General features: G+C 42.2%; 1 protein-coding gene across 1 annotated transcript in view; it reads left to right on the top strand.

The window, feature by feature from the left end:
* FNDC1 (fibronectin type III domain containing 1) overlaps positions 1–26,039 on the top strand; it is a 107,601-nt gene that overhangs the window by 68,460 nt on the left and 13,102 nt on the right. Inside the window, exons 13-18 of the mRNA XM_040448737.1 lie at positions 528–639; positions 1,734–2,129; positions 16,324–16,392; positions 17,972–18,130; positions 20,208–20,438; positions 23,896–24,004. Of these exons, the coding sequence (XP_040304671.1) occupies positions 528–639; positions 1,734–2,129; positions 16,324–16,392; positions 17,972–18,130; positions 20,208–20,438; positions 23,896–24,004 (1,076 nt within the window). The remainder of the gene's footprint in view (positions 1–527; positions 640–1,733; positions 2,130–16,323; positions 16,393–17,971; positions 18,131–20,207; positions 20,439–23,895; positions 24,005–26,039) is intronic.

The raw sequence follows: 26,039 nt of genomic DNA, 5'->3' as shown, positions 1-26,039 counted from the left end.
TACGCCTCAGAGAAAACCATTACTAACAGTTTGGGGTATGTCCATCCAGAGTATTTTTCCCTGCAGTTTTAAGCTTATATATACACATGGATATATTTTTATTTCTGCAAAATAGGCAGTCCTGTAATCTGAGTCTATAGCAGTTGATGTCAATATATGTAGAATTGCCAAATCTGTATCATGGGCTGCTAGCATTCCACTGTATGGATGGGCCATAATGTATTTAACCCCTTCCTTCCACTGATGAACACTTAAGTTGTTTCCTGCTTTTCAGCATTACACACAGCATACTAAATGGTAGCAGCATTTTGCACATGTTTTGCGTATTTGAGAAACTTAAAACAATTTACATATTCTATGGGTAAACAATAATGTGACATTTACACTTCATTCTTAAACCTTGCAAATGATGTGGACAAAAATAATGTTTCCTACTCACATTATGGTCTCCTGTGGAGGCTTCATGCATATGTTTGTGTAGTTGGATTAATGCTCAGTATATTCTTTAATCTGTGTCATGGGTTTAGGTCGTGGATCTTGACCGTGGGTTGGTATTAAATGAAGAGGGAAGGTACCTCCAAGATTCACAAGGAACTCCTCTTCGGATTAAACTGGGAGGAGATGGTCGCACCATTGTGGGTAAGTGACAGTGGTTTTTCGGCCACAAAAATGTTCTGAATTCGCTGTAGAATAACAGCCCCCTCCCCATTTGTGATGGGGGCCCTTGGTCCAGTTACGTTTAGCCATGTGGAAAGGAGTGCCCCACAGGGGCAGAACGTAGCTTTTCCCCTGACACAAGTGTAGTTATACCCTTGCTTCAGATCCCAGCCTCCAGAAAAAGGTGGTGCTCGACTTTGTTCTTGAAATAGGGCAGAGCCTAGAGCCACAGGAGGCAGCAAACCATGGCACGAAGACCAAGCCCTGCCTGCTGCCTGCTCTTGTAATGCCTGTGAGGTCAAACGCGTTTTTGCACTTTTAAACGATTGGGAAAAAAATCAAAGAATAATATTTGTGAAGTGAAAATTATTCGAAATGTACAGAAACACTCCTTTGTGTACTCTCCATGCTTTTTTTTTAAAGTTTATTTATTTTGAGAGAGAGAGAGAGAGCGAGTGAGTGCTCACAAGTGGAGGAGGGACAGAGAGAGAGAGAGAGAGAGAGAGAGAGAGAGAGAATCCCAAGTAGGGATTCACAAAGCCTGATGCGGGGCTCAAACTCACGGACCTTGAGATCATGACCTGAGCCGAGATCAAGAGTCAGATGCTTAACCAACTGAACCACCCAGGTGCCCCAAAGTTTCATGGCAGAGTTGAGTAGCTGCAACATAAAGCTTAAAATATCTGGCCCTCTTTCTCCTCTGGCCCTTTGAAGAGTGAGTTTGCCACCCCTGATACAATGTAACACTTTTCCTCCTGAGGTTTAGGAATCCGGAGGAGGAAAGAATTACTTTCCTTACCAGAGACTAAGAGTCGTTTCAAGGTAATCGGACATATCGATGAAGTATTTACATATTTAATAAGGTAATACAGAGTAATGGGCAATATAATAAGCCCAGAAATCTCTGGATAACGGCAGACATTGCTACCTCTGTTAACATTCTTTTATTCCTTCCTTTGCTTTTTACTGCTTAAAATACACAAATACGTAAGTTTGAGAAGACACTCTGCGTTTATTTTTTACTTCCTCTGGATTATTTCATCTTGTTGCACGGCTTTGGTTCGGTTTTGTTTCAGATCTGGGAGGGACGCCTGTGGTGAGCCCTGATGGCCTTCCCCTCTTCGGGCAGGGGCGGCATGGCAAACCTCTGGCCAGTGCCCAGGATAAACCCATTCTGAGTCTTGGAGGGAAGCCCCTGGTGGGCTTGGAGGTTGTGAAAACAACCACCCGTGCCCCCGCCACAACCACACCACCCACCACGACAACCCCAAGACCCACGACCACCACCACCCGCCGCACAACCACCACCACACGTCCAACGACCACGATTCGAACCACTACGCAGACAACCACCACCCCTGAACCCACCACCCCTGTTCCCACCTGTCCCCCTGGGACCCTGGAGCGGCACGATGAAGATGGCAACCTCATAATGGGCTCCAGCGGGGTCCCAGAGTGCCACCCCGAAGAAGGTAACGGCCTTCGTTGTAACGGTGGCCCACGTAACTAGCATGCTGCGTTTGAGAGTAGAGTCACAGAGGCTGCAGGGAGGGGTAAGTAGGTCACCGTGGAATGGTGAGTAGAGGCATCTCTAGTCCCACGGGGTTTGCTCAGGACACCGTGTCTCAACTGGGGCTGCCAGATTTAGCAAAGAAACGTACGGCATGGGACATACTTAATATGAATAATGATTTGCCTGGCAACCCTATCACAACCCAAGTCAAAAATGTAGCTAAAACATGGAACATGACGAGTGTGGACTAGCGTTTCCCCAAGTGGCTATTACTGGATCGTCGTAGATCCGCACCTGCTGTATTTTTGTAATGAAAAGGTTCTGTGATTAGCTATGTGATTTAAACTAGGTTAATGATCTCTTATGGTTGGATTGTTCAGATCACTGAATAGCCTCATTGTGAGTTTCCAAGAAGAGTAGTGTCCTGAGCACATTTGCCAGCTGAACACTTTCTTGATCAGCGCTCCCTTTGGAAAATGCTGATCCTTGAGCAGCGGGGCTCTGGTGGCTGCAGGGTAGGGCTGCTGTCCGCTGGGTAGGGCTGTGTCATTTCCCCTGCTGCGGGACACCCAGTCAGGACTGTCCTCTGCCCCTGGAGTGTCTGCCTGCTGAGAGGGGCCCATTCCCCCTGAAGCAAGGACTCTTCGGTCTGGTCTCAGGGGAGCTGCAGAGTCATCATCTTTTCCGCTCAGTCCCTGCTCAGGCTGCTTCGCGAGAGGTCATCCTGCATTTGTGTCAGGCTCCGAGGAAGCAAACTCATCCTCTTTCCCTTAGGTTGAGATGAATCGCAATGTAGGCTGTAAAACATGTCTTTTTAAGCTGATGCAGAGTGAAGGCGCTTCATTTCAGGGATCATTTTGCATGCCCGGTCTTTTGCACAGCCTTGTTGACCGTGATAAGCCCAATGAACTTGAACTTGAACGCTGTATTCAAAATGGGAATTCTGTTTGAAGTCGGTCTTCCCGCAGAAACGCTCCAAATATACACAGCAACATTGGACACATCTAAAAGTTCACACCAAAGAACAAGGAAACATGCTGAGGAAGAGGGCTGTTGGGAAGATTTGCACACTATCATTTAACCCAGTGACCACGAATTGGAATTGACCTTTGGATTTCTGGTATGAAAATATTACGTACTTCCCTTGACCTTTTACTTCTGCATACATTGGTGCATTCATTTTTGTATTTTTTATTTAAAACCATTTTTTTAGTGTTTATTTAATTTTGAGAGACAGAGCATGAACAGGGGAGGGTCAGAGAGAGAGGGAGACACAGAATCTGAAGCCGGTTCCAGGCTCTGAGCCATCAGCACAGAGCCTGATGCGGGGCTCAAACTTACAAACTGTGAGATCATGACCTGAGCCGAAGTCAAAGGCTTAACCAACTGAGCCACACAGCGCCTCAGACATGTTTATTTTTCTTTTAATCGAGGTATAATTGGAACAGATATTTACTTAATAATTGTTTGCAACCAGAAGAGTGACTATTTTGGATTTGAATTACTACCATTTTAATGAATATTTGCATTTTCTTTTGTCTACTTTTACAGAGGGCTTGTAGCATATTCATTTCATTTACTCTGGATTTTTGGACTTTTATTTGGCTTGAAAGTCACTTTTTCATGGTATTTTTGTTCCTCCTCCTCCTCCTCCTCCTCTTCCTCTTCTTCCTCCTCCTCCCCCCCTCCCCTTCCTTCCCCTCTTTCCCCTTCTCCTTCTTTTGCAAATAATGATGTATGTGTATGTTTTTTTACTTCATTTATGTCATCCTTCTGTGTCCCTAGCCCAGGCCGAATTAGTATCCAAGTGTTAATTATAATTGGCCTTTAGGCAGCATTTTCAAAATAAGTACAAATCAATACAAGGTCTTTGAAAAAACTAAATTTAGGGAAAACAACATGTAATCTTTATATAATGTTAAAATGTACTATAATTATTATTTAAAAGTTCTTCCTGTATGGTTGACCTTCCTTTTTTATTTAGACTGCTCCACTGACAGCTTTATTTTCTTCCTTGTATTAATTCTAATCATAGTTATTTTCATTTAAAAATTTTAAAATTATAGCTTTCTTGAGATATAACTCACATACCATAAAGTTTACCCTTCTAAACTGTATAGTTTAGTGGTTTTTAGTATACAGGGTTGTGCAACCATCACCACTATCAAATTCTAGAACATTTCCATCACCCCAAAAGAAATTCCATACCCATTAGCCATCACTCCTCGCTTCCCCCTCCTTCTAACCCCTGGGAAACCACGAATCCACTTTCTGTCTCTATGGGTTTGTCTATTCTGGACATTTCATAGAAATGGAATCCAATATGTGGCCTTTGTGTCTAGCTTCTTTCACTTAGCATGATTTGTATTCAAGTTTCATCCATGTTGCAGAATATATCTGTACTTTATTTCTTTGACTGCTGATCAGTATTCCATTGTGTGGATAAACCACATTTTATGCATTTACTGGTCAATGGACATCTGGGTTGTTTTCACCTTTTGGCTATTATGAATAATGCTGCCATGAACATCGTGTACAATTTTTTTTTTTTTAACACCTGTGTTCAGTTCTCTGGGGTATAGGTAAGAGACTTGCTGTGTCCAATGGGAACTCTGTATTTATGTTTTTGAGGAACTGCTAAACTGTTTTCCATAGTGGCTGCATCATTTTACATTCCCAGCAGCAGGGTATGAGGCTTCTGATTTCTCCACACCTTCACCAACACTTGTTATTGTCTGTCCTTTTCATTCTCACCATCCTAATGGGCGCAAAGTGGTACCTCCTGGTGGTTTTGATTTACAGTCCCTAATAACTAATGATACCGACATGGTGGGTTTTTTATACTTTCCAATGATAGGTTCTGAAAGTGAAGGCCAGCATGATTAAGTTTTGGGTCTAGATCAGCCCTGATTTAGAATTGAGTACATTCATTTGATAGATGTTTTGTCTTTATCATTTTGGCAGGTGACATCATTTTGAGAAAACCCTTGCGGTAAACTAAAAAGCGATAGAGTAGCTCTTGTTTTGTTATTCTGGTTTCATTCATAATTTTATCAAATAAAATAAAATTCGCAGATGATCACTAATCATCTGCATGTGGATCAGGTGTCTTGGGAGATAACAGAAAAGTAGGTGACATGCCTCTGCCTCTGAAAAGCTCACAATATAATGGAAATGACAGCAGGTAGAAACAACTCACTCTCTTGTCAGAAAACCAAGTTGTGGGGCGCCTGGGTGGCTCAGTTGGTTAAGCAGCCGACTTTAGCTCAGGTCATGATCTCATAGTTTGTGAGTTCGAGCCCCGCGTCGGGCTCTGGGCTGACAGCTCAGCTTCGGATCCTGTGTCTCCCTCTTTCTGCCCCTCCCCCACTCACATGGTCTCTCTCTTTCTCCCTTTCTCTCTCTCAAAAATAAATAAACATAAAAGAAATAAAGAAAGAAAACCAAATTGTTCATTTATAAAATAAACCAGGACAAGCTAAAGATTGTTTGGCAGTAAGCCAGAGAGCTCTCCAGGCCTAAGCCTTGGTGTCTCCTCTGACTTATTTTGCCCTTTGATCTCCACTGCCAGGTCTCACTGCCCACTCATTATTCCTCCATCACACTTCCTTTTCCTTTAAAGTTTTTATTTTAATCACCCGGTGCTCAACACAGCAGGTGCACTCCTTAATCCCCATAGCCAATTTCCTCCTTCCCCTGCGCCCACCTCCCCTCTGGTTGCCATCAGTTTGTTCTCTATAGACAAGAGTCTGTCTCTTGGTTTGTCTCTCTCTTTCTCTGTCTCTCTCCCCCACCCCGCTTTGCTTGGTTTTTTTGTTTCTTAAATTGCTCATATGAGTGAAATCATGTGGTATTTTTCATTCTCTGAATGACTTATTTCACTTAGCATTATACTCTCTGGTTCCATCCATGTCATCGCAAATGGCAAGATTTCATTCTTTTTTTATGGCTGAATAGTATTCCATTGTATATCTATACCACATCTTCTTTATCCATTCATCAGTCAGTCAACCGGGCTGCTTCCATATCTTGCCTGTTGTAAATAATGCTGCTATAGACATAAGGGGTGCATGTATCCCTTTGAATTAGTGTTTTTGTGTTCTCGGGGTAAATACCCAGTAGTGTACTTGCAGGATCGTAGGCTAGTTCTCTTTTTAACTTTTTGAGGAGCCTCCATACTGTTTCCACAGTGGCTGTGCTAATTTGCATTTCCAACAACAGTGCACGAGGGTTTCTTTTTCTCCACAGCCTCACCACACCTGTTGTCTCTTGTGTTTTTGATTTTAGTCGTTCTGACAGCTGTGAGATGATACCTCATTGTGGATTCAATTTGCATTTCCCTGATGATAAGTGATGATGAGCATCTTTTCATGTGTCTGTTGGCCATCTGGATGTCTTCTTTGGGAAAATGTCTGTTCATGTCCTCTGCCCATTTTTAATTGGACTATTTGTTTTTATGTGTGTCAAATTGTATAAATTCTTTATATATTTTGGATACTAACCCTATAAAGGGATATGTCATTTGCAGATATCCTCTCCTACTCAGTAGGTTATCTTGTAGTTTTGTTGATTGTTTCCTTTGCTGTGCAGAAGCTTTTTATTTTGATGTAGTCCCAATAATTTCTTTTTGCTCGTTTCCCTTGACTCAGGAGACCTCTCTAGAAAAAGTTGTTATGGCCGATGTCAGAAAAATTACTGCCTGTGCTCTTTTCTAGGATATCTATGCTTTCAGGTCTCACATTTAGGTCCTTAACCCCTAATGAATTTACTTTTATGTACAGTGTAAGAAAATGATCCAGTTTCATTCTTTTTCATATTGCTGCTCAGTTTTTCCAACCCATTTGTTGAAGAGACTGCCTTTTTCCCATTGGATATTCTTTCCTGCTTTGTCAAAGATTAACTGACCATATAATGGTGGGTTTCTTTCTGAATTTTCTATTCTGCTCTATTGGTCTATGTGTCTATTTTTGTGCCAGTACCATACTGTCTTGATTACAACAGCTGTGAAGTCCAGAATTGTGATGCCTCTAGCTTTGTTTTTCTTTTTCAAGAGTGCTTTGGTTATTCAGGTCAGGTCATGATCTCAAGGTCCGTGAGTTTGAGCCCCGCATCAGGCTTTGTGCTGACAGTATAGAGCCTGCTTGGGATTCTTTCTCTCTCTCTCTCTCTCTCTGCCCCTCCTCCACTTGTGAGCACTCTCTCTCTCTCTCTCTCAAAATAAATAAACTTTAAAAAAAAAAAGCATAGGGAGTACACAAAGGAGTGTTTCTATAAATTTCAAATAATTTTCACTTCACAAATATTATTCTTTTTCTTGTCTGTTTGCTGTGGCTAGGACTTCCAGTACTATGTTGAATAAAGGTGAGCGGCGCCTGGGTGGCTCAGTCAGTTAAGTGTCCATCTCTTGATCTCACCTCAGGTCATGATCTCGCAGATTGTGAGATCGAACCCTGGATTGAGCCCTGCACTGACAGTGCAGAGCCTGCTTGGGACTCTCTCTCCCTGTCTCCCTGCCCCTCTCCAACTTGACACACTCTCTCTCTCTCAAAGTAAATAAATATTTGAAATGAAATGAAATGAAATGAAATAAAGTGGTGAGAGTGGACATCCTTGTCTTGTTCCTGATTTTAGGGGGAAAGCTGTCATTTTTCCCCCATCAAAGATGATATCAACTGTGGGTTTTTCATATATGGCCTTTATCATGTTGAAGTATGTTCCCTCTAAACTGACTTTGTTGAGGTTTTTATCATGAATGGATGTACTTTGTCAATGCTTTTTCTGCATCTATTGAAGTGATCATATGGTTTTTATCCTTTCTTTTCTTGATGTGATGTATCATGCTGATGAATATGCAAATGTTGAACCACCCTTGCATTCCAGGAATAAATCTCATTTAATCACGGTGACTGATTTTTTTAAATGTATTATTGGATTTGGTTTGCTAATATTTTGATGAGGATTTTTGCATCTATGTTCATCAGAGATATTGGCCTATAGTTCTCTTTTGTATGTGTGTGTGTGTGTGTGGTGTCTTTATCTCTTTTTGGTATAAGGGTAATGCTGGCCTCACAGCATGAATTTGGAGTTTTCTTTCATCTTCTATTTTTTTGGAATAGTTTGAGAAGAATAGGTATTAAGTCTTCTGTAAATGTTTGGTAGAATTCTCTTGTGAAGCAATCTGGTCCCAGACTTTTGTTTGTTGGGAGTTTTTTGATTACTGATTCAATGTCCTTGCTGGTAATTGGTCTGTTCAAATTTTCTCTTTCTTCCTGATTCAGTTTTGGGAAGTTATGTTTCAGGAATTTACCCATTTGTTCTAGGTTGTCCCATTTGTTGGCATATAATTTTTCATAATATTCTCTTATAATCCTTTTTTATATTTCTGTATTTCTGTGGCATCAATTGTTATTTCTCCTCTTTCATTTTTGATTTTGTTTCAGTCCTCTCTCTTTTTTCTTTTCTTTTTTTTTTTTTTTTATTAGTCTGACTAAAAGTTTATCAATTGTGTTGATCTTTTCAAAGAGCCAGTCTCTGGTCTCATTGATCTGTTCTGCTGTTTTTTTACTTTCTATTTCATTATTTCTGTGTAACCTTTATTATTTCCTTCCTTCTATTATTTTGGGGTTTTTTTGTTCTTTTTCTAGCTCCTTTAGGTGTAAGGTTAGGTTGTTTATTTGAGATTTTTTTCCCTGCTTTTTGATATAGGCCTGTATTGCTATAAACTTCACTCTTAGAACAGGTTTTGCTGCATTCCAAAGGTTTTGAACCATTGTGGGGTGTGTGTGTGTGTTTTCATTTCTTTCCATGTACTTTTAAAATTTCTTCTTTTATTTCCTGGTTGACTCCTTCATTGTTTAGTAACATGTTATTTAACCTCCATGTATTTGTCGTTTGTGGTCTCCCTAGATTTTTTTTTCTTTGTGGTTGACTTCTAGGTTCACAGTGTTGTGGTCAGAAAAAAATGCATAGTATGACTTCAATCTTCTTGAATTTGTTGAGACTCGTGACCTAATATGTCATCTATTCTGGAGAGTATTACATGTGCACTTGAAAATAATATGTATTCTGCTATGTTAGGATGAGGTGTTCTGAATATACCTGTTAAATCCATCTGGTCCAGTGTATCATTCCAAGCCATTTGTTTCCTTGTTGATTTTCTGTTTAGATGAACTGTCCAATGATGTCAGTGAGGTGTTAAAGGCCTCTACCATTATTTTATTTTTACCAGTTCTGGTATGAACTGCTTTATGTATTTGGGTTCTTCCAAGTTGGTTGCATAACTGTTTATAATTATTTTATCTTCTTGTTGGATTGTTGCTTTTATTATTATGTAGTCTCCTTCTTTTTCTCTTGTCACAGTCTTTGTTTTAAAGTCCATTTTGTCTGGGGTGCCTGGGAGGCTCAGTTGGTTAAGCATATGACTCCTGATTTTGGCTCAGATCATGATCTCATGGTTTGCGAGATCGAGCTCCACATCGGACTCTATGCTGACAGCACAAAGCCTGCTTGGAATTGTCTCTCTCCCTTTCTCTCCCTGCATCTTTCTCTTTCTCTAAAAATAAATAAAGAAACTTTAAAAAAACTTTATATTGTCTGATACAAGTTTTATTTCTCTGACTTTCTTTTGATATCCATTTGCATGATAAATATTTCTCCATCTCCTCACTTTCAATGTGCAGGTATCTTTAGGTCTAAAAATGAATCTCTTGTAGGCAGAATACAGGTAGGTCTTATTCTTTATCCATTCTGTCACCCTATGTCGTTTGATTGCAGCATTTAGTCCCTTTCCATTCAAAGTAATTATTGATAGATATGTACTTATTGCCATTTTATTACTTGCTTTGTGATTGTTTTTGAAGATTTTCTCTGATCCTTTCTTTTCTTTCTCTCTTTCATGGTTTGCTGGCTTTCTTTAGTGATATATTTGGATTTCTTTCTCTTTATTCTTTGCATATTTATTAGTGGCTTTTGACTTGTGGTTACCATTAGGTTTGTATAGAACATCTTCTGGATAGAGCAGTTTATATTTAGTGGATAATCATTTAAGTTCAAATCCATTCTTTACTCCTCTCCTCCCTACATTTTAGGTATATGGTGTAATATTTTACATCTTTTTATTTTGTAAGTTCCTTGACTGATGTTTTTATAGAAATATTCATTTTGACTGCATTTGCATTTCTTACCTTCATACTGTCATTTTTGGTCTTTCCTTTCCACTCAAAGAGTCCCCTTTAATATTTCATGAAGGGCTGATTTAGTGGTCATGAGCTCCTTTAGTTTTTGTTTTTCTGGGAAAATTATTTTATTTCATTTTATTTATTTTAGAGAATGCAAGCAGGGGAGAGGGACAGAGAGATAGAGAGAGAGAGAATCTCAAGCAGACTCTAGACTTGAGCTCTGACGTGGGGCTTGATCCCAGACTCTGGGATTATGATGTGAGCCAAAATCAAGAGTTGGACATTCAACCGACTGAGCCGCCCAGGCACCCCAGTCTGGGAAACTCTTTATCTCTCCTCTATTCCGAATGATAGCCTTGCTGGATCGAGCATTCTTGGCTGCAGGCTTTCCCTACTCAGCACTTTGAATATATCATGCTACCTGTTTCTGGCTTGGAAAGTTTCTGCTGAAAAGTCTTCTGATAACCTTATGGGGTTTCCTTTGTATGTAACTCTCTTCTTTTCTATTGCCGATTTTAATATTTTTTTGTTATCACCATGTTTTGCCAGTTTAAATACAATATGTCTAGGTGTGGATCTGCTTTGTGGATTTTGTTGGGGATGGTGGTTTCTCTGTGTCTCCTGGATCTGAATTACTGTTTCCTTCCCCAGATTAGGGAAGTTTTCAACTATTATTTCTTCAAATAAATTCTCTGTCCCCTTTTTTCTCTTTTTTCTTCTGGGACTCCTGTAATACAAATGTTATTACATTTGATGGAGTCACTGAGTTATCTAAATCTTTTCTCATTTTGCATAATTATTTTTTTCATCTTTTATTCAGCTTGATTGTTTTCCATTACTCTTTTCATCTTTTGTTCAGCTTGATTGTTTTCCATTACTCTGTTTTCTAGGTTATTAATTCATTTCTCTGCTTCTTCCAGTCTGCTATTCATTCCATGAAGCATGTCTGTCATTTCATTTAACAAGCTCTTTATTTCTGTGATCCTTATCTCTGTATTAATGGTCTCACTCATGTCTTCCACTCTTTCTCAAGTCCAATGAATATCCTTTTGATCACTGCTTTAAATATTCCATCAGGCATGTTACTTATATCTGTTTTGCTTAAATCTCCAACTGTAGCCTTGTTCTGTTCTTTCATTTGGGACTAATTACTCTGCCTTCTCATTCTTAGTCTTAGTCTCTCTGCCTGTTTCTCTGTGTTAGGAAAGTCAGCTACATTTCCTGTTCTTAAGGGTAATGGCTTTATGAAGAAGAGTTCCTGTAGTGCCTTTAGTGCAGTGTTCCCTATTCCCCAGGGTCTGGCATTTCTGGGAGTATCTCCAATGTGGGCTGCATGTTCTCTGTTGTTGCTTCCTGGCCACTTTATCCGTCAGGCCAGCCATCTTCAGTGGCTCTCTCCACCTGTTGTGGGCAGTGTTTGGTCCCTGGCCTGAATGTGGTGAGTTTTGACTAGGTGTGCTCTGGTCTGCTTGCAAAATGAGACCTGTCACCACTGCTGTAGAATTAAGTCCCTGCAAAACTCCTGGGTCAGGAGATGTGATGTTGGCAGGGGTTTGGGTTAGTCTTCTGGTGGAGGGGGCCACCATGCTAGGACTGAGGCAGTTGTGACTGGGAAGGGCAGTTCTTCCAGAGTGTGGGTGGCAGGGCTTGGCATAAGCAAGTTAAGTAGCCAGTGTCTACACTGTGCTGCTTCCTACAGGTGGGCCTGTGCTTATGCTGAGGGTTGGGGAAGGAAAATGGCACCTGCCAGTTCCTTTGTTCCTGGAGAGGTCTCTCTGTGAATGCTGTCTTTCTGGGATGTGCTCTGAGATGAGTGAATAACCTCCTCATTGTGTGCTTCAGGTGCTTTTCAGATCACTGTTTTCATGCTGTATGTCCATGGACTGTTTGTCTAGCCTTCTCTACAGGAACAGTCTCAATGTCCTCCGAGGTATCTCAGAGTCAAGCCTACTGACCTCTAAAACTCCAGGCTTTAAGGGGCACCTGGGTGGCTCAGTCAGTTAAGCATCTACCTTTGGCTCAGGTCATGATATCATGGTTCATGAGTTCGAGCTCCACATCAGACTCTCTACTGTCAGTGCAGAGCCTGCTTCAGATCCTCCATACCCCCATCTCTCTGCCCCTTCCCCATTCTCTCTCTCAAAAATAAATAAATAAACTTAAAAAAAAAATACCTCCAGGCTTTAAGCCATGCTGGTTTCCAGAAGTCATGAAATTTTGCTGCTCTCTTTCTTTGCAAGGCAATTGCCATGAGGATTCATTTTTCCCATGCACTCCCCTGTGTGCTAGTCTGTCTCTTATCCTTCTCCACAACCACGGTTCCCTCTCCACCATAGTAGCCATTATCTGTTTCTCTCCCAAGCTGCATCTCTGCACTTTCTACCTTCTTCAATGTGGCCTCTTCTCTCTCTTTAGCTGTGGAGTTGGTTCTGCCAGTCTTCAGGTCGATTTCTGGGGTTTTTAGAATGATTTGATAGTTATCTAGTTGTAGTCATGAGATAAGCCTAGGGCCCTCCTTCTCTGCCATCATCTGCCTCTTCCCTTCATCACACGTCTTATATTTGCTTCATTCTGTCCATCTATAGGCTGGCCCTGTTGGCCCATATTCAAATTGTTATTCTTTATTGGGCTTCCTTCCACCAGCCTCCACTTGCCTGGGGATACCAAGCATAGTCCCTGCTTCATTCATCATTGGAATGAAACTTGTCAGGGCCAATGCTGGAGAGAGGCATAGGAGCAAGCATCTTGGGTGGGGATTAGCTTCTAAAGATGGCTTGTAATTTGAAAGATGGTCACAATCACTCTGGAAAATTCTATGCATTATATATGAAATGCAATGAAGTTTGTCATTTTTTGGTGGAACACCTTGTAGTAGCCTTGATATTTGTTCTGTAAATGTTGTAAAGACACTGAGAGCAGAGAGATGCTTTCAGTAAGAGACTCTGATGTCAGCTGAGGGACAGTCCCAGGGCTCCCCTTCACAAATGAACTGCAGAACCACCTGTATCCTGTCTCCCTGCCTCTTATTTGGCTCTCAAGTTTCTGTTTTTCTCATGCATCTTCTCTTTTGTGGTATTTAGTGCCGTCCATAATGAACATTCATAAGCACTGGGGCTTCATGTGCACACATCCAGTATTTAGCAAACAATATTTTGGTCATGGCATTTTGCAGCCTGGTAGCCTGAAATGCTCACTCTTGTAGTGCTTATGATCACCTGCATTAGTGATAACTGAATGATTACCTTCCCTTCAAGACCCCCACTTCATACCCTCCACCCAGTGACCATTTGTTATCACATTCTGCTGGAAAAGTCCAAAAATTTTGTTTTTAGCCCTCTAATTTTCAAATCATCTTTTCCGGGGGCCCCTGGGTGGCTCAGTCGGTTAAGCCAAATTCGGCTCAGGTCATGATCTCGCCCCGCGTCGGGCTCTGTGCTGACAGCTCAGAGCCTGGAGCCTGTTTCAGATTCTATGTCTCCCTCTCTCTCTGCCTCTCGCCCACTCTGGCTCTGTTTCTCTCTCTCAAAAATAAACATTAAAAAAATTTTTTTTAAATCATCTTTTCCAATCCCAAAGTCTTGACTGCCCTAGTTAAATCATGCACCCTTTTCCTTTAAAATACTGCTTAAAAATAGTAGGAATAACCTGGTGTCATTCAATCATTCCAATAACTGAAGCAGTGTTTAAGTACTTCCTTATTTGTTATGGATGCCATATGTGTGTGTATGTATATTCGTGGAAGCACAAATGCATGTTATATGTTCATTTGCAGTGTTTTGTTGCTATTACTCTTCCCTCTCTCTCCATACTTGCATGCGCACACACCCCCACACAGACACACACACACAGACACACACACACACACACACACACACACACACACACACACTTTTTTTTTTGCTTGATATGACCCTCCCATTAGAGAATAAACTCCTTGCAGTGCAGGCAATGTCTTCTGCCTCATCTCACATTCTTCATGGTGTCTAATTATTCATGTTTGGTCGGTCTGTCTAAACAATATCTTAAGCTATAGGCATTCTCTGTTTTACTAACTGAGAAGTAAAAGCCAGTGATCTTTGTTTTTCAGGTTCCATTTCTACAGTGGATCAGATGATATCATGCGTGTGTGGAAATGTTGAGCCAGCTGAACATCTTCAGTCACTTGTAACATGATCTTGGGGCATGTTTCAGAAAAACATCAGTCATTATGGAAAGCTGTTCCACCCTCCCACACCTCACTCTCAGGACAGAAAACATAAGGAGAATAGTTGGAAATTCACTTGAGCTGGACCAACTGTGCAATTTACAAATATTGCTGGTTTTCAAATAGATTTTACCTTTTCTCGAAATTTCTACTCAGAATTTTTTAATAGTTTTGTTAAATATCTTTGGAGCTGAGGCCCTAATTCTTTGGTGACATCTTGCACTCGTGTTTTCTTCATGACCATTTGGATGAACTACTCAAGAGAATGAACCATACCACCGTGCTGGCGACTGGCAGTTGTAGCTCTTTTATGTGAAGAGGTGGAAGCTTTTGATATTGATGCCGAGTTGACTTACAAAGCATCTAGTTTTATGTAGTTCCAAATGCTTCCAAATGGCAATCAGGTGGGACAAATCCTGATGGTCAGTTGTTTTTTTTTTTTTAAATACACTGACATCTGGAAGTTTCCATTACTTGGAACCAAGATGGTGCTATTTTAGGAAAATTATGCCTGGTTTTATTTGATCTTAAGGGGGAAAAAAGAGCACTAAATCACTCAGTAGGATGTTTACTCTTGCCAGAAGACTGAATTGACACTCATTCAAGAAGTGATCCCAGTTTGCAGGTAAAAGGCATCATTTCTGTGGCCTGCGGCACATAATGCAATATTTTAGCGCCTTGAGAATTCCACTTAACAGTGAGAATCCAGCAAGGAAATGCTGTACTTTCCCCTTTTCTTCCTTACTCTGGGATGCAAAAATTATACAGTTTATTCATTTTTGATCTGGCTAAAGATTAAAATGGAAGAAACACATCTGAACCAATAATGAGGAGAAACAAGACTATGTTCTTAAAAGTTAAATTGACACAGAAAAGAAAGTGGTACCAAAAGAAACAAATGGCAAGATGGGCCCAAACTGGGTGATGTGAACTTGAAAACTGTCTGATTTGAACCAACCCAGAAGTAATTCCTCTTGGATCCAAGAATATTGACATTGGAATGACCTAAGGAAAAATTAGGTCTTAATAGTTGTTCTTGAAATGACAGTCCTGACCCCTGAAGGGTGGATGGTAATTTACAATTTCTGTCCTGCTGACATTCATTGGCCCCATCAGAACACACCAAGGGTCACCACCTCAATGGTGAAGCAGGTACCGGGGAATCTCACAGGCCCTGGACTGTGGGCTCCCCACCAGAGACTGGGGGGAGGTTAGAAGGGAAGCGGCGAAACACAGGGAACTCACATTGGTGTGGTTTGCCAAGGTAGGATGGAGGAGAGGCAGGAAATCACCCTGCTTCCGAAACATGTGAGCGTGGCAAAATCAGGGGTTGGAGAGAATGAAGGCGTGATGAACAAGGGAGTTCGCAGATGGGGCGATTTTTGTTGCCATCCTGAGCACCAGTCTCCCACTCTTCTGCTTTCTGAGAATGCCTGTTCTCAGGCCTGTGACCTGCTGGGCCAGGGCCCTACCCGCAGCCTCCTGAGAGCTGCCTGGGCAAGCTGGAGAGTGGGCACTGTGTGCGGAAGCAAGGTCAGAAAGCGCTTTGTGTTGGAGAGCCAGCGTGCTGGAGCAGGCAGCTTTCCTCTGACCCCTAGGGGGCGTTCTGAGCACCCCTGTCCGAGTGTGAAGGAGAGGATTTCTGGGTGTCAGCATTCTAATGCTCTCCCGTCTGAGAAAGCTGAGCGGCCCTGGCCTGGTGACTGACCCCCTGGGCCCTGGACATGATTCCAAGCTGCAGAGAGGAAACCTTTCTCCTCTTTCTTCACTAGATGATTTCTCAGGATTGGAGACTGACACAGCGATGCCCACAGAAGAGGCGTATGTTATCTATGACGAAGGTACTACCTGGTTTTAGATCGATTGGATTTGGATAATTTCTCTCCTTTTAATTACTGAGCGGATGATCTCAATTTTGAGTTTCCTTCAGACTCTGAGCTGCATGGCAGTGCTCGGGAAGGTGGTTTTACCCCAGCTTCCAAGTGAGCCCCCCATTCGTATTTGATCCAAAGAAGAACAGTGTGCTTCATATGTGAATACAGCCTCCAGACAAGCCCCTGCGCCCCCCATTGTCTCCCACCCCCCAGGAATTCTGGAGCTGCTTGTCTGGGCCTCTCCTTCGGCCACAATTTGTGAACCCACTTGGTTTAACCCACAACTCTGCTTCCTCTCTTAGCTCCTTTCACTTGCCCCCTTTCTCTTCTTTTCTAATTATGTGAAAGATGCAGTGCCATAGAGGTGTTGATTTTTTATCACAGAACCTTTTCAAGTAAGGGTAATCTCATAAGAAGAAGAATGCAAAATACCTTGGATAGAGTCTGGAACAGTCGTTCCGTAAAAGTAACCAGGGCTCTTATTCCTTTATGACCCTGTGACGGTTCTGTGTATTTTAGAAGTTGCCACAGCAGTGCAAAAACTTCTTGTGGGCATCTTGTTCCCATCCTAGTGCTGGCCTTTGACACTCAGGATGTTCTCACTTTTGTGCTCCTTTGCCTGCTGTTATCTGTAGCTCCAGTAGCCTTAAACCACCAATGAGACAATAATGTCACCTTTGATGCAGTCATAATAAAGTTTGATATAGTGGTTTCATCCCACAGTTTAAAAAACAAAAAGAAAGAAAAAAAAACAGATGTCAGAGAAAAAAGAAAAGTTTCTTAGCACCTTTGAAAACACTGAACTCCTTTCTTATTTGAGCAGTGGAAAGGAAGCAGCGTTTTCTTTTTTAAATTAAAGGATCAGGGGTGCCTGTGTGGCTCAGTTGGTTAAGTGTCCAACTCTTTCTTTGGCTCAGGTCAGGGTCTCACAGTTCTTGAGTTTGAGTCCCTCACTGGGCTCTGTGTTGATTGACAGTGAGGAGCCTGCTTGGGATTCTCTCTTTCTCTTTGCCCCTCCCCCACTTGCGTGGGTCTTTCTCTCAAATAAACAACAACAACAACAAAAAATGAATGTTAAAGGATTAATCCCACCTCCTCCCCAGAAAAAAAAAAAAAGTCCATTCACAGAAAGACTAAATTTCTAAATTTCTAAAAAGTCAAGTTTATTGTCTAATGTGAATCTTCTATGACTCTAAAAGAGAAAATTACTTAGGCAGAGAATGGCCAGGGACCAGTTACAGGAGCATGCTAAACCAGATGAATTCTAAGGTTCTGTCCAGCTCTGATCCAAAAATCTCATTTTTCTGCTCACATATATTTCCTTTTCCTCTTCCTTTCTTGTATCTGCAGCTGCTTTTCCAAGGGGACTGAAATGGGAGGAATAACTGTTTCATTGGGAACAAATTATGTTCAGGCACAGCATTTATTTTTGGGTGTGTGCGTGAGTGTTTTAGTCTCAAGTTGAATGTTAAGAAGGTGTCTCTTGGCCACTCGTGGTGCCCCTTTTCTGGAAGTTCCCAACTGCAAAGCCTTCATATCATTTCAGATTATGAAGCTGAGACCTCGAGCCCACCGACCACCAGCAGGCCTCCCACCACCAGGCCTCCCACCACGGCTGCGGCCCCTGAGGTCATCCCGACAGAAGGCTCCATTAGCTCCTTTCCTGGAGAAGAGTTTGATCTGGCTGGAAAGAAACGATTTGTTGGTAAATAGAACCTCCTTAATCAGAGAAACATGGGGTTTTAACTTTTTTTTTTTTTTTTTACTTTGAGGAAGAGCATAACTAATTTCTTGGCCTGGTCAAGGCAGCCCATTTGGAGCAGAAACTTTCCCAGAGGGAAGTTTCCATTTGGGGGTGATTCAGTGAGTCAGTCCTGCTTGGATACACATTAACTTGGTTTGTGCAGAAGTCAGGAGAGGGAAGTGTGCAGGAGAAAGTTCAGTATCCAATAGAGTAGACCTTAGAGAGGCTGCCTCGTGTAGACCAAGAGGAAGGAACACTTTTAAACACCTTCAGGACCAGAGAACATGACTAGTTTTGTTCTAGCAACATTTCCAAGCCGGGGCTTCCACTAGGGCTCGCCTATGTGTTGCTTGTTAAGTTCTTCGTAAAAGACGAGCATCTTACTGAATTGAGCTAATGGTTCTTCTTACAATACCACAGAACCAAAGCTCCTTCTCTTCCGTTGTATCCTGTGATTTTCATTAGCCTCAGGGACTTGGGCTCTAGAGGCTTACTTTATTCTTCTTTCTCAGCTGTTAAACAATTTCAAGAGGAAATACTATTTCACTAAACTGTGCCTCAGTCCCTGTGGGAGTCTTCTTTTCCCATGCCCTTAATGAACTTCACTAACGAGACAGTTAGATTAATACGTCACTAAGTGGAAAAAAATATTACCAAGTGGAGACAGGCAACAGCTTAAACTAATATCACACTTTTCTGTTTCCAAAACAAATGTTCTGCCATAAGCAGAGAATGGCTCTCACCAGCCAAGATGTAGTACTGAGTGTCTAAACTTCATGTGCTTGAAGAGCAAGAATATTAATTTGAGGTAGCATTCCTGAGGCAAGTGCTAATGCTGGATCATGGCGTCAAGCAGCCTGGCTGAGTTCACCAAGTGTTCCGATCTTCCTCTCTGTGCTTCTACGACAGAAACAAAAATGCTTTCAGCACTGTTGTTTGCTGTTCCAGAGAACTTTTCTGAAGACTGAGAGGCTTGCTATTGTCTGGCTATTTTCATATGTCTGTAACTCTACAAAGCATAGTAGATTACTCCCCCAAATTTCCTGGTTAGATCCATCGACAAGCTCTCAAGGCCTAATTTTATCCAAATTATTGGAAAATAGAGGACCTAAAAATTGCTTTTAGTCCCAATGGCCACTAAGAAGGAGAGCCTGTACCAAAAGATGCAGTGTAACATTTAGAAAGTACTAGAAATTATCGTCTGAAAGCACTTGAGAGTCTTGCATGTATAAAGCCCTAGCTCCAGCTCCAATTCCTTGACATTTCTGTCTTCTTGCAGAGCATGTATGATAAAGAGGTGTGGCTAGAGGTAGAGTCTCCTGTCTGGCCCTTGTTTTGTGGGCCCTCTTGGCATTAGTGGCTCAGATGAAACATGAGGTATCAGTCTATGCCCTGCTTTATTCCCGGGCCCTTGTAGCCACTGAGATACGTGTGTAGAAAAACCTTGAACCTGTCCATAAATGAGAGTTACTGTTACTGTACTTAGCAATAATGTTGTAAAGACTGTTCAGGCCTGACCTTGTATAGATATTCCAGGTGGTCATGGGTATCCCTGAAGCTCTACAGAAGGCCACACAAGGACTGAAGGCTAGAAACTGTACATCTTGATCAGTGTATTTTTTTTTTCTGGTTCCAAGTCAGTCTAGGGAATGAATAGTGCTGAGAGAGTTCTAGAGCTCTAGTTAAGTGTCAGCTGGGCCCAATTCTGACCTTTCCAAATGTCTGGGCATATACATGGCGGAATGCTGCAGACGTATACTATGTTGAATTACAGTTTGGGGATCTTTCAAAATTACTTTGAAGACATAGTCATTGACGTTCGTGGAGTAACAGGATCTTTTGAAACCACTAGATTGGAAGATAAAAATGCATGGATCCACTAAAGAGAGCTATGCTTGTGTTTCTGAGTTTAGCAGGTCTGGAGCCTCTGTCTCACCGAGAAAGACTGAATAGTGATGGCTCCATAGAGCAGACATTACATTTCTGCCTCTAGGGGAAGCTTTCAACAATACAATTAGGTATCTCTTTTCTTTTCCAGCTCCTTATGTGACATACCTAAGTAAAGACCCGTCAGCCCCATGCTCTCTGACTGATGCTCTGGATCACTTTCAAGTGGATAGCCTGGATGAACTCATTCCAAATGACATGAGGAAGAGTGATCTGCCCCCTCAACATGCCCCCCGCAACATCACTGTGGTCGCTATGGAAGGCTGCCACTCATTTGTCATTGTGGACTGGGATAAAGCCACCCCAGGAGATGTGATAACAGGTGTGTCCAAGGAAGATGCTCAGTGTTCCCATTGATCTGTAGGTGGAAAATGCAGACTATAAGGGATGAATAAGTGATGGATAAGTGGATGGATGGATGGAGGAATATATGGATGATGGATAGGTGGATTGGATGGATGAATGCAAATGCCTCCTTTTAAAAGGATGAAATAGGGGCGCCTGGGTGGCTCAGTCGGTTAAATGGCCGACTTCGGCTCAGGTCATGATCTCGCGGTCCGTGAGTTCGAGCCCCATGTCGGGCTCTGTGCTGATAGCTCAGAGCCTGGAGCCTGCTTCTGTTTTTGTGTCTCCCTCTCTCTCTGCCCCTCCCCCATTCGCACTCTGTCTCTCTCTGCCTTTCAAATATGAATAAATGTTAAAAAAAAAATTAAAAAAAAAAAGAAGGATGAAATATAGGCAAGAAGGAAAACTTTGTTGAGTAGTATGAAAAGCACTGGGTGGAAGTCTAGAGTCCTGAATCTTAGTCCCAGAATGGATTACAAGACCTTGAAATAGCTACTTAATCTCTTTGGACTTTAGTTTCTTCATATGCAAAATATGGTTATATCTCTAAATTCTATAACCCTGCAAATGGCCGAGGAGTCCACATAGCCATTTGTAAGATCAGATCTTGCAGCACACGTGATGAAAAACCTCCTAATGTGCACTGCCCCATGTGAGAGTCAACCTTGGGATCAAGACTCTGTCTCTGGACTTAATTCAGACACGATGCCTGTAGAATTGTAGAGGGCATGTTTCTGGACCAAATACTCTTGTTGATATGAATCCCAAGCTGTCCAAAGCTCCCTGGAGAATTCGGTGTCATCACATCATCATATACCCTCCACCTAACCTGAAACCAAACCTCAGTGCCCTAATCACAGGTACTCATGCCCCTAGCATAAATAATGTAGGTGAGGTATTTATAGGGGCTTGGGCATTTCCAATATAAGGCTGTGCCAATGGCTACTATATTCATAACCATGGAACATTTTGGTGCATGACAGCCCTGCAATGTGCAGGAAAAGCAACAGACCTCAAAAGGCTAAAGGAAAAAATAGTTGGAGCTCTTTATCAGTAAATGAATCAAGCACCAGCCATCGTTACGTACAACGTCACTGTGAGCACACATGGCTTGCCGTCACTGTCATCAGAGGAGGAGGAACTCCTGTGGAGAGAGCAGCAGCCTTTCACAAATTCTCCCACTATGTTTGTTGAAGAAAGCAAAGAATGCATTCCTCCAGGGAACAGTGTGGAAAGGGCTTTGGAGCCCAGCACACCTGCTTCTGGTTCTGGTGTGCCCCTTGGTGAGCTGTGTGACTCTAATCCACTCTATTTATGTCACCAAAATAGCTCTTGTGAAAATAATCAGTCACAGGTAGCTTGCCTCTTAGATGCAGTCGATGCTTTGCCCTTCTCCACCTCCTTGACTTGTGACCTGATTTTCTTAACCTCTGAGTCTCTCTCACAGGCTTGTCTGCTTTGCCCCAACAGTAAATATTGGAACTTCTCGAGATTTGGCCCCAAGTCCCCTTTCTTTTTTCCTCTAAGTTCTCTCCCTCCAGAATCTCACCCAGGAGTGTGGTTTTAATTCATCTTGGAGATGAATCATTCATTGATAGCTCAAGGCTAGGCCTGCCTGTCCTCAAGCTTCAAACAGTAAAATCAAATAGGCACTTGATGTCATAACCAGGATGTTTCCAAAGCATCTCTGACTCAGCATATCCAAAATCAAACTCATGATCCTTCTGATACCCAGCTTGCTCATCTGTGTCTCCTATGTCAGAGAATGACCCCACTCCCCACCCCATTTCTGCAAACATGAAGCTTTGGGATTGTCTTCAAATCTTCTACAATTTCTCCACCATATTCAGTTCATCACTCAATCCTATCAGTTTTACCTTCCAGGCTTCTCTTGAACCCATCCATTTCTCTCCATTAACTACCACCTGAACCTGAGTAATCCGAGCGTTACCACCTCTCACCTGGATATGACAGTCGCTGGCTGGCTAGACCACCCGATCCACACCCCATACCTGATTCATTTTACTCTGCACCAGAGAGAGGCATCAAAGACAGTCTGGTTGTGTCTCCCTTTTGAATGAAAAGCAAAAACCTGTGTGACCTAAGGGACTGAGTATTTTCTCTCTTCTGTGCTTCTTCAGCTTCATCTTATGCTGTCCCCACCCCCATCACTCTGAGACTCCATCTCCTGCTGGTTCCTCTGTCTTCAACATCTTTCCTGGTCTTCCCTCTATCTGAGCCCCTCCCCCCACCTCCTACCCTGCACCTTGACTGCATCCCATCCTTCAGTGTTCAGCCCCATTTTCATGACCCCAGGGAGACTCTGCCTGCACACACCTCCAAATGCATGGACTGCCCCTTTGTGACTCTCATCACAACCATATAATTCTGCCTGTGTGTCTGGCTTGCTCCTCCTTCAGGTTGAAATAAAACGAGTCACTGTTTTATCTCCAGCACGTAATATAGTATATGACAAATAGTAAGCACACAGTAAATATCTATTAAATGAATTAATGAATGTGAACTTGGACAAGATATTTAACCTCCCTCTAAGACTCTCTTTCTCTGGGGATAGCAATGCCTACATACTAGAATCAAGAGAATTAATCAAAAGAAAATTTGATTGAACGTGTTTAGAATAGTGTTTGGAACATAGGTGGTACCTGACAAATATTTTCTTCCTTTGTGTATGACATAAGAGACTCATGTAGAGGATGCACTGAGCTGTGGCATGAACTTCACTTGGCCTTCTGAGGCAGCCTTGAAGCCTTGGCAGGTGTCATGGGCCCACTGGGATCCATTCATAGCACATAAGGCAGAAAGAACCGCCTGACAGCTGTCACTAAACATCGAGGTCAAGGGCAGGCACAGATATTCAACAACTAGAAATCAAAGGATATCCTTCACCAAATGGGTGAGGAGACCACTGTGAGTCTGGGGTCTTTCAGTCCCCCACACATACACGTGAACACGCATGTGTGTACACACACACGCAGAATTCACCATCAACAGTTTCTTTGTTTCACATGAAGGACAACTGCATATATCTCTGCCAGGAAATTCTCAAATACTCATGTGGAGGTCACTGATTTTTCTTCTGCTGCCTTTTTCTCTGTGCAGTCAAGGTTAGTCAGGGTGATTAGTCCTGACAAAATGAAGAAGGCCAGGAAATGTGGGAGATAAAGAGAAGGAAGGGAACCAGCAGCTGTGAAGAAGTATGTTTAATTTTGTTATCCATATCTGAATTCACCAGAAGGTACCAACATTATACCCCATCCAAATGCAGCATGCAGCTCTCTCTCATTCTTGAACTTTTCCCACAGAAGGGAATGCCGCTGTGCTGTTGCCTCTTCCTTGTCCTCTTCCAGGGGCAAACCTCATGGGTGATGTGGTTCATTGATGCTCAGTGGGTTCTTCCTTATCTCCACTTGCAGGTTACTTGGTTTACAGTGCATCCTATGAAGACTTCATTAGGAACAAGTGGTCTACTCAAGCTTCTTCGGTAACTCATTTGCCCATTGAGAACTTGAAGCCAAATACAAGGTATGATGTGTTCATCATTAAAAAGAAACAGAGAGAGGGGTGCCTGAGTGGCTCAGTCAGTTAAGTGTCTGATTCTTGATTTTGGCTCAGGTCATGATCTCATGGTCATGAGATGGAGCCCCTCATTGAGCTCTGCACTGAGCATGGAGCCTACTTAAGATTCTCTCTTTCTCTCCCCCTCTTCCCTTCCTTAGCTTGCATAGGCTCTCTCTCTCTCTCTCAAAAAAAATTTTTTTAAAGAGAGAGAGAGACCTGTGTGTGTGGTCACAGATATCCTCAGGTTGAAAATGAAAAGATCGATGAATAGATTTTATGATTTCTGCTGCAGTCTCTATTTACTTCTCACAGAGTTTCCAGGGATGCCCACTGTATGTCATGTATTTTCTTAGAAGAAATTATTCTATTGTGATTGTTAGTCTATCATGTTTCCGTTTTATTACCAGTTTTCCAGAGACTAGACACTACTTACCCTTGGGGAAAGAAAGGTGGCTCTGTGTGTTGAAGGGGAATGGATCCATATGCAGTCAATCATGCGGTGGCTTTAGGCAGCACAGCCTTCATATGTGACATCAATGGGGCAGCAATTACTAAACATATCAGTTAACTGGTACTCAGACTCTGTGGTGTAGAAGATAAGACCATTTAGAAAGATGCATTTTACACATTAATAAAGGTTACAAGTGCATCTTCTGAAACTGGACAGTGACTGGTTGGCCAGAGGGCCATCCGGGAACCAGAGTTTCTGGCTCTCAGTATGAGAGCTACAAAACATTCCCAAGGCAACAAGAGGGTGAGTGTGCATTTCTTCTTTTATACTATCTGGTTTTGATAGTAATGATCATCAGAAAAGCTTTTCTGGTGGATGAAAATGGACAAAGCACCAAGAACATGATGGTCAATTATGGTGTGTATGTAAACCAGCTCTCTGGGGAGAAAAATCCCTGATTGATGGTGTTTACCAATTTCTGTAGTGTGAATACTCCTGCCATGGCCAATTCCAGGCTACCAGTGGGCCTGCATGATTCTTGAATATTTAATAATTGGCTTTCTCAAGCCCATACAAATGACTCCAGCACATCAGTGTCACATCAAGCCCTATATTTATGGAGCAAAGAGCTCTAAATGACATGTCTGTGGACCTGAGGTCTCTCATTTTCTGTACAATCAGAGGAACACAGAGAAGGTTGAAACAAAATACTTTTCTTAAACAGAAATGTGCCAAAGGGCTAGAAACTAGGCAATAGCCATGGGTACTGAGACACTTGTGAACTAGCTGAGAACCTTCTTTGGGGGCTTGGAACTGCCATGTGGACTTGCCTGAGTTAAGTGTTCACAAACTATTATGGGCTTCAGGATTTGAATAAAAAACAAGGAGCAAAGCAGGAACCAGAGAAAAGCACTTTTCTTTATTTTTCCCTAGTAATTATGAAAAACTGATTAATTAAAGCAAACAAAAACAACAAATTTAAGACAATGGAGTCAATATCCAATTTTTGTGTTTGTGTGAGTGACAGTGCTTTTCCAGAACAGTCTCAGTGTCACAAGGCTGAAAGAGGTGTGAGAGAGGTTCTTCCTCATAGCTTCTGTGGTAGAACTTGAATCCCAGTCTCCTGAATCCCCACCCCATGGCCAATGTTCTTTCTACAACTTTTGCTGCTAGGCTGATTTGAGTTTTGGATAATGTCAGGAGATGGTTATGCAGGAGGAAGGTATATTCATTCTTCCAACAGGTCTGCATGAGGGCTCATGATTCCTTAAATATGTACTTAGTATTTTCTCTGTGCCAGGCACCAGACTATGCACTGAGAAAGGGGGTGGGATTGGTTGGGGGTCGAGGGGGGGCATTAGGGGGGGGGAGGCAGACTGTAAACTACACCGTGGCCTTGTCTTCATGGAGCTCACAGTTCTTCAGCAATAATATAAATAATAAGATTTCACAAGTCAGTGTCCTGAGGCAGAGTATAATAGGGGACTTTTTTCCTGAACTTGTGGGGGGGGGGGGCAGTCAAGTGGGCTTCCTTGGGGTAGTAGTAAG

This window comes from Herpailurus yagouaroundi, unplaced genomic scaffold, assembly GCF_014898765.1.
Source record: "Herpailurus yagouaroundi ecotype Mexico unplaced genomic scaffold, PumYag 198, whole genome shotgun sequence".
Lineage (NCBI taxonomy): Eukaryota > Metazoa > Chordata > Mammalia > Carnivora > Felidae > Herpailurus > Herpailurus yagouaroundi.
Note: the sequence above shows the minus strand (reverse complement) of the source record. Positions and strands in the feature narration are given on the sequence as shown.